This window comes from Strongylocentrotus purpuratus, unplaced genomic scaffold (genome assembly GCF_000002235.5).
Source record: "Strongylocentrotus purpuratus isolate Spur 01 unplaced genomic scaffold, Spur_5.0 spur5_scaffold_19, whole genome shotgun sequence".
NCBI classification, from domain to species: Eukaryota; Metazoa; Echinodermata; class Echinoidea; order Camarodonta; family Strongylocentrotidae; genus Strongylocentrotus; species Strongylocentrotus purpuratus.
This window is the reverse complement of record NW_022145604.1, coordinates 16,528,129-16,537,778: the sequence shown is the minus strand read 5'-3', so window position 1 is coordinate 16,537,778 and position 9,650 is coordinate 16,528,129. Positions and strand designations below refer to the sequence as shown.

General features: G+C 40.7%; 1 protein-coding gene across 1 annotated transcript; it reads right to left on the bottom strand.

The window, feature by feature from the left end:
- Window positions 1-399: 399 nt before the first annotated feature.
- Window positions 400-7,621, bottom strand: LOC115926065 (glycoprotein-N-acetylgalactosamine 3-beta-galactosyltransferase 1-like). Its single transcript, XM_030990426.1, has 3 exons — window positions 7,269-7,621; window positions 3,784-4,463; window positions 400-1,194 (listed from the first exon to the last, which is right to left on the bottom strand). Exons 1-3 carry the CDS (start codon window positions 7,540-7,542, stop codon window positions 745-747), a joined length of 1,404 nt encoding a protein of 467 aa, XP_030846286.1. The 5' UTR covers window positions 7,543-7,621; the 3' UTR covers window positions 400-744.
- Between the last annotated feature and the right edge of the window lie 2,029 nt (window positions 7,622-9,650).

Below are 9,650 nucleotides of genomic sequence, written 5' to 3'. Positions count from 1 at the left end.
CTTGTATCATCACGTATTAGTCAAAACGTTCACATGATTGGTAATAAGAGCTTCCATTTCATTTTTTGAGAGGGGGGCGTTTCCAAAACTGGTCTATACCTTTAAAGTTTTATGGATATGGGTACAGGTTGATTGGGCTATCAAAAAAAGAACCCCTTGGCATGGCAAACATGTGTTGGCATTTTATCAATGTTTCTGGTTTCGGCTCAGCAATTTTTCATATTTACCAGGGTGATCAACTCCACAATAAAAAAAAAAATGCAAACAAAAAATCGAAACTTCGAAAGAATGTGAACTTTTGCACACATGATGAGCACAGAGCACAAAGTCCTTTGTGACTGCTTTCCTGGAAGGCAGGAAAGCTAGATGGGATTCTTAGACCCCCTTTACAGTGAGCGCGGCCGGCCTAGCACTGTAAACGCGCAAAAGGCCAACTGCGAGGCCAAAAGTGGCCGCGCATTTGGCCCTGCTCTGAAGGTAGTCTCGGCTGCGGCCAGGCCCAGGCTTTTTCACTGTAAACGCACGCAGGGCCAAATGCGCGGCCAACTGTTACCCCGGAAGTGAAAGTTCGCCGTGTACAGTATAGGAAATTGGGGAAAAGATCCGGTATATTGCTTTTTGATCTGAAATGCAAGTAGATTTCTTGTGTTTTGCAAGAAAACAGTGCTTTTGCAATACAATAAATATTTTAAAGATCTAATTCAAATCAATAATTTATTAATAATCTCACTTACAAATACAAGATCACCTAACAGAGTCCTTTTTATCTTCTATTTCACTTTTCTTTGTTTCATTTTTTAACACATCTACAATTTCTTTTTCTATTTCTACAGGTTTTTGTTCCGTTTCCTTTGCTTTTTCAAGGTCCGTCCTTTCATTATCAACGTTTGCTTCCTTTTCTTGTTTTGGTTGGCTCTCTTGTTTCTCCTGAGCCTCTTCCCGTTGTTTCTCTTGGCTTAACTGTTCTTTCCCTTGCTCCACTTGTTTATTTTCCTGATCATCATGAGGCTGTTCTTGTGACTGCTGCCTGGAACGTGCCTCTTGGAGAATCTCCTTGGGTACATCGGCTGGACATGGGTACGTTCCGACACCAAAGGGACGCAGATGATAAACAAGGTATTCCAGGTTGTACAGAGCGGCAGGTGGAATGTAGTGGAAGGTTATAGAGTAATCTGAACAGCATCCTTCAAAACCCTGCAGACAGGATGAAGAATTTATTTTAAAAATGTTAAAAATTATTTGTACGCGGTATATGAAATAATAATAATAATTATAGTTCGTTCTTTTATAGCACATTTCAGGACCGAAGGCCCTCTCAAAGCCCTTTACAATGTACAATCTACGTTTACATAATAATCTTGTAATTACTCGAAGCATTCATCAAAAAGGTGAACAGAGGAATACAGCAATATCATGTCAGGGTTCCAAGCATATCATACCGATTTCTCCCTGATTTTTTGCCTGTACATGTATTTTCCCTGTTGGAGTTTCAATATTTCAGAATCATTTTACCAATTTCAAACATCTTAATCCAGTGGTTACGTGTCTTAACTGAAGACAAAATAAAAGAGACTGTGTACTACTTTCTTTCGGGTCCAATTGATTTCTGACTTTTCCCTGATTTATGTGCGTTATCTCAGTCTCTGACTATTTATAGCCGACTGTAAAAAGGGAACTCATCTCCCAGATTTTCCTTTATTTCCAGGACAGCTGGGATAGCCTGGAAATCACTTGGTATTGCTTCACATAAATTGTGGCAAAGCAACATCGCAAACTTCGGCATGTATAGAATAACGAGGTATTCTCAGATTCATGAACAGTGATAATTACATGTAGGCCATTAATGTGAGCTTTACATGTATTACTGACATCACAAAACAGAGGGTGAGTGAGAAATTAATCCTTTTGGCCCGAATTCACAAAGGAGGTTTAGATTTAACCCATGGTTTAAACCCTCATTTAGATAACCCATGGTTTAAAATAAGCGCAAAATAAGCGACACAAGTCAGAGGTCCAATATTAAATGCGCGCACAGCAAGGTACGCTTATTTTGCGCTAATTTTTAAACCAGTAAATTCAGACCTTTGAGGCTTGTTCACATATATGGTGAGTTAAACCATCTGTACGTTTTTTAACGTGTAAATGAATACTAGCAGCTGCACAAAACAAAGAACTTGCGTGTATGCAGTGAGCTCTGTGTTATGAGATACAGAAATGTGAAAACGTATTACACATTATGTCACTATACTAAACTAGATGGAACTTCGACTGCGCGCAGTCGAAAATGATGCCTCCGTCATAGAGCAATTTTACAAACCAAAACAGAAGAAATTTTTCAAATTCAAGTTCAATTGTAATCCATTAAGAGGTTCTCAGAATATCGTGATTACAAGCAATTTCTCATATACATATATGACCCTTTGATCTTTGACCTGATGACCCTAAAATCTACTCAGTTCATTGGCTCTGCAAGATGTCCTGAGTTAAATAGTAATCCATCTGTCAGTTCTAATGAGAATGCGTTCACAAGTTATTTTTGGATACATAATGAGCCCATGACCTTTGACCTCATGACCCATGAATCTACTCAGTTCATTGGCTCTGCAAGATACATACATGATCGAAATTTGGCAGGAATCCATCAATCTGTTCTAATGAGAATGCGATCACAAGCTATTTTTGCATACATAATGAGCCCTGTGACCTTTGACCTTTGACCTCGTGACCCCCAAAATCTATTCAGTTCATCGGCTCTGCAAGATACATACATGACCAAAGTTTGGCAGGAATCCATCGATCGGTTCTTGAGATAATGCGATCACGAGCTCTTTTTGCATACCTAATGAGCCCTGTGACCTGTGACCTTTGACCTTGTGACCCCAAAATCTAATCAGTTCATCGGCTTTGCAAGATACATACAAGACCAAAGTTTGGCAGGAATCCATCAATCGGTTCTTCAGATAACGCGATCACGAGCTGTTTTTGCATACATAATGAGCCCTGTGACCTTTGACCTTTCACCTCGTGACCCCAAAATCTAATCAGTTCATCGGCTCTGCAAGTAACATACATGACCAAAGTTTGGCAGGAATCCATCAATCGGTTCTTCAGATAACGCGATCACGAGAACGGGACGTACGGACGGACGGACGGACGTACGGACGGACGGACGGACGGACAACCCGAAAACATAATGCCTCCGGCTACTTCGTAACGGAGGCATAAAAACGCATTAGCACTGTTCATGCAAATGTGAGTACAATGTACATGTACCTCTTTATTCTATACATGCAGAGATTAGGAATGTTCTTTTTGCTGTGTCATATCTATAAGACTATAAACAAGCTATTAGGGTTTAAAGATGAAGTTGAGTTCTGGTCATGCGATTGCATTGTGAAAGAAACGGTGTGGAATCGACCAGAAAAGGTTGATCATCTAGCATATAAGAATTTGTGTGTATTGCAAGGTTCTGGAATCATCAAAATGATAAGAAATTTGGCCAAGTCTTTGTAAAGTTACAAACACTGTACACAGAAAGATGTATATGGGACTACACAAACACGTGGCGTAAAAATCCTACCCCCCCCCCCCCCCCCGAGTTTTACCATGTTACATGACATATTTAGAATATGAAGGCATTTGAAGAGCCATGCTTTTCAGGAAACATGTCTTATCTGATGTTCTTCCACACTTGCATAATAAGAATGATAATGCTTACAAATTATTTTTCACCTCTTCCAAGAACTCAACCTTCTCTTTAACTACCTAGTGAAAATCACTTACCTCATTACGTGGATAATAGATATAATCCCAGTACCAAAAAGCATCCGGGAGGCCTTTAGGATCAAGATGGGCTTCAGGTTGGAACGGATGAAAACGATTTCGTTCCAAGGAATCTCTTGAATCCCCAGCAACAACACCAGAATTTTCAAAGCACTTGCCAATCTCCACATCTTCTGCACCTCCCTTCTTGTCCATTCCCCAACATTTGGAAGGATCCTTAAAGGCAATCTCCACCAGGTTCTTAACACCGGTCCTGCTGGTCACGTAACCGCCCCCTCCGCTCATGTAACCCTGCTTGACGTAGCGCTTGAACTTGTGGCCAAAGTAAATCGACGTATCGGGGGTGTACGATGACAGGAAGTAGCGTAGGTTTTCCACGATGACAAATGTGTCATCGTCTGCTTTCAGGAACCAGTCATAGTCGTCCAGGAAGTTGTCGTAGATGTGCTGGAAGGCTCCTCGGGTCTTCTGCCAGAGGAAGTCCCGCCCTTCTTTAGTTGCTACCTTCACGATGGGGACCTTGTCCGATGGTTCAGAAGAGATGAATATGACCTTGTTGCACCGCTTCCCCCACGTGGCAAAGATATGAACGGCCTTTGTATTAATGTTTTGAGGACCAGTCATTATCCAGCACAAAACACGTACCTTGTCATAAAGGACTTGTGCAAGGGCGTCCTGACCTGCAATTGGAAAGAACAAGTGATGAATTACAATTTATATCTCTCCTAATGATATTGTTTTCATCCTTCTTCCATCTTATATTTCTGTATTTCATTTGATATCTTATAGAACTACTACCTCTTTTTTCATATTTCTTCTGATTTTCTATGTATTTCTTTTCTATTTCAAATATCTTCTAGATCTTGATTCATAATGTACATGTATTTGTTTTCATCTTTCTGTCATATAAGCATTCTATCTTTCCATGTTATTCTGTGTTTCTATCATTCTATAATTTTCTCTTTCTATGTTTTTCTCCATGATAATCATTGTTTTCATATCCTTTTATCGTTTCCTCATGATAACTTTCCACGTCTTCCTGTTTGTTTCTATTCATTCATTTGCCTATCTCTTTGTTATTTTTTGGTTATTTTTCAAAAAACGAAGACATTATAATACACTTTCTCACAGGTTTTTACGGCAAACGGCTGCACAATTTCAGTACAATTGCATACTGTACCATAAGTTATTGACTGTAATCTCAGATCCCTATTATTAGTAGTCCACATTATGACGACGATGACCATTATTATGGTCACTAACTTCACGCACCCCTTCATCGGTATCAGTATGCAATTGTATTGTAATTGTGCAGCGGTAAGCCGTGAAACCTGTAAGAAAGTGTATATTATAATGACCTGGTTTTTAAGAAAATACTCCAAAAGAGATTAAAAAAATTGACGCGAAACAGGTAAAAAACATAACAATGTTTAAATCATGACCATTATTTGAACAATTGATGAAGATTTAGTTGATTTTTGGTATGTTTTACTTTTACGGTAGTAGACTATCTCACGCCAGAGTTACGGGTCAAAAATGGATACAAAAGTACAGTCACTAGCGCCAACACCTGTTAATATTAGGTAAACACCTGAATGGTGTCAAATTCCACATGAGAGCCCACTACTAGTACTACCGGTATGTGTTTTTCACTGGTGTAGATCTGGGCCCTGTCTCGTAAACAATGCGATTAATCATTAATCTAAACTTTTTGTTATTGATATCCATCGCAACTATACATGTATCAAACTACAATGTATCATCGTACAATGTACTAGAGATTGGAGACTGTAACTTAATCGTATTGAGATTGATTGGAGGACATGCCATTGAGTCGGATCAATCATAACTCTTTATAAGACAGGCCATGAAGTTCATATTTTAATAGAAGAAAAACAAAATGAGTTGGTGAATGGTGATATAGTCAAATTTGACTTATTGCCATATGAATTATGATAATGAATATACTACTGAAAAGGGAGTAGGAATACTGTAGGGAGGCGAGTTGGCTCAGTCGGTAAAGCGTCTGCCTGCCAAAGATCTTGGGTTTGAATCCCACCGTGACCATCCCAGACGGATGACTGAAGCCTGCCACTCCCTTTTAATCATAGATGCGGGCTATTGGAAGTGGAAAACACTCCGTCCATCAGATAAGACGTTAGGAACCCACTGCACTATTCGTATAAGAGTACATGTAGGGGGAACCCTGGTGTAGTGGTCCACCTGCACACCCCAATCAGGCCGAGTATATTCGGCATCTGCAAAGATCGGTAGTTAATTTGAAGCCTGAAAGTGGCAGATTATCTCGAAGAAGGAGACCAGCCTACAACAAAAAACTGACACCACACTGAGCACTCGACCGAAACGAAAGCTTCAGTTTCTATCTGATATCGAGGGTTGTGACAAAGTTAGACGGTTTTAACTTTTAGTTTTAGATTTGGATGGGCATTTAATATTAATGTCTGACTGAGCATAATTCTCTTCATATTCATAACAATTATAAACATCACATGTCATTTAGTATTCAGATATTAAAGGTATAGATCTAGGTCTAGACCAGTTTTGGAAACGCCCCCCTTTCAAAAAATGAAATGGAAGCTCAAATTATACAATCATGTGAAAGAACATATATTTTGACTACTATGTGATGATGGTTGATACTAATTTTGCCCGAAAACCGCCTACTAATTGGTAAATTATTATATCTATCTGAACTGGATAGATATCGTGACTTCGTGTACGTGTTGCGTAGTCCCATATAGCCTACAGTGTACATCTTTTTGTCTACAGTGCTTGTAACTTTACCAAGACTGGGCCACATTTCTGATCATTTCGATGATTCCAGAACCTTGTAGTACACACCAATACTTATATGCTAGATGATCAACCCCAGCCCGCCCCCCCCCCCCTACTCAGTGTTATTTAGGGTACGCATTTGCATGTTCCCTCCTTTTGAAAACACAGAAAAGTCTTGTGTGTAAAGTCAATACGGATTACGGGCCAGATTTTTGTGTACCATGAGCCAGACATTGGTGTGTGAAAAGTATCCCTTTACCGGACATTTTGGGAACACGCATGCGTTCCCGACGACCCCGGAGTGGGAGGGGGGGGGGCCAGGTGATCAACCTTTTCTGATCGATTCCACAACGTTTCTTTCACAGTTATACAATCGCTAGACCGAAAGCTTCAGTCTCTATAATCGTCGGTTGTTCCACTGAGACTATGTCTGGCTTCACTAGACCTCCGGTTAATAACCGGAGGTCTAGTGGAGCCTGGCCTGACGTAGTCTCAGTGGAACAACCGACGATTATAGAGACTGAAGCTTTCGGTCTATACAATCGCATGACCAGAACTCGTCTTTACCTTTAAAGCTAAATAAACAAAACAAGTCATTCAATGATTCAATCTTTAAGAAATCAAAGATTCTAATGGCTTAGTTATTCCAGAGCACGTCTTCCGTCATATCACTCTCGTGTTAGTCTTACCCACAAAATTATGATGGTGAGAATCTTGAAAATGTTTCAGTTCGCTTTCTAACACTCGGTTCGTGTCGTCAACAATAACATGTCCATCGGGCTGCCGCAGCGCTTCCCCGGCCCCGTTGTTTGAGTCTGAATCAAACTTTTGCATATGCGAAGAAGATCTAAACTCGTTCAGTCTTGAAAATTTCACTGTGAGGTAAGTTATACAACATCCGAAGAATAATCCAAAGCAGAAATTCCATATGAATCCCCTCGTATTCCCTTTGACGGCCGCCATGTCCGGTGTCCTTTAGCCGAACCAACTTCACTTCAAATGATATGCTTCTACACGCTCCATGCAGCTCCAAGTCAAACGGAATGACTTACACATGTACTTGTACTATATATACGCGGCAGGTCGGCTGGCAGCGCGCGCCTAGGGTTTGGGGAGCGAAGCACGCCCACTCGACCGGGGCCCGAGCTTACCATAGAAATCTAGTCCAGCCTGTAGACCGTTTCGGTGTCGCGCGCCCAATCATTCTTGAGTTCCTTGCTGTTATATCTTATACCATTGTTTATGTTGGGAACAACTTTAGAATACCCCACCATGCGAACTAAAGGTTTTTTTTTGATCCGCCAACCCAACGCTTCAACTTGTTAAAGTACTACAACTTGGTGCCGAGATATAGTCTTGAATGGAAATCGCAATCGTGCCGCCAACGTGCCAACGAGCCAACATGAGTTGAGAGACTGAATTTATATCGCCAACGTGCCAACGAGCCAACATGAGATGAGAGACTGAATTTATATCGCCAACGTGCCAACGTGCCAACGAGCCAACATGAGTTGAGAGACTTGAATTTATATAGCCAACGTGCCAACGTGCCAACGAGCCAACATGAGTTGAGAGACTTGAATTTATATCGCCAACGTGCCAACGTGCCAACGAGCCAACATGAGTTGAGAGTTTTGAATTTATATCGCCAACGTGCCAACGTGCCAACGAGCCAACATGAGTTGAGAGACTTGAATTTATATCGCCAACGTGCCAACGAGCCAACATGAGTTGAGAGTTTTGAATTTATATCGCCAACGTGCCAACGTGCCAACGAGCCAACATGAGTTGAGAGTCTTGAATTTATATCGCCAACGTGCCAACGTGCCAACGAGCCAACATGAGTTGAGAGTCTTGAATTTATATCGCCAACGTGCCAACGTGCCAACGAGCCAACATGAGTTGAGAGTCTTGAATTTATATCGCCAACGTGCCAACATGAGTTGAGAGACTTGAATTTATATCGCCAACGTGCCAACGTGCCAACATGAGTTGAGAGACTTGAAGATAAATCGCCAACGTGCCATCGTGCCAACGAGCAAACATGAGTTGAGAGACTTGAATTTATATCGCCAACGTGCCAACATGAGTTGAGAGACTTGAAGTTAAATCGCCAACGTGCCAACGTGCCAACGAATCAACATGAGTTGAGAGACTTGAATTTATATCGCCAACGTGCCAATTACGTGCCAACGAGCCAACATGAGTTGAGAGACTTGAATTTATATTGCCAACGTGCCAACGAGCCATAGTTGAGAGACTTGAAGTTAAATCGCCATCGTCTTAGAAAAGGGCTTATGAGAATGAAAAGAGACTGTTTTCATAAATAAAAAGGAGACTGTTTTCACAGATGAAAAAGGGCATTTATGAGAAAGGGAAGGGGCTCTTTTTTAAATGGGGGCGCTTATTAGAAAGGAAAGGGGGCACATGTGAAGATATAAGGTGCGCTTATCAGATTTGAATAGGGCAATTATCAGAGGTGAAAAGGGGCACTTCTATCTGAAAAGAGGCACTTAAATTATTACAGATTATAAAGGGCACTTATGAGAATGGAAAATGAACACTTAATGGGAACTTGTCGAACGAAAAGGGGTACGTGTAAAGAAGAGGGTTTTTTATGTCAGAGGTGGAAAGGGGAAGGGGCACTTTTCAAAGTAAAAGGGGCACTTTTTATGTAAAAAGGGGCACTTCTTACAAAGTTAAAAGGGCACTTTTCCTGTTTTAAAAGGGGCACTTTTGGAGAACTTGATAAAGTGGGGGGGGGGGGGGGCACTGTGCCCCCTTCCGGGAGCGCCGCCTCTGATAAACATACATACAACGTACATCACACATAATTATGTGTATATACTTTTATAAACGTTATAATTTTAAATGAAAGTTTCGCTTGTACCAGTTAAATATTCGTCTAATAGTAAAATATCCTAAGCATTAAATGACTAATCGAAACTGTTTTATACTCGACCAAATGTAAAACGTTTTGTTAACTATAAAGGTCAGGCGATATTCATCCTATTTCATATACAATCATATGAACGAATTATCTCATGACTGCTCTCCTAATTTGGTAAGTG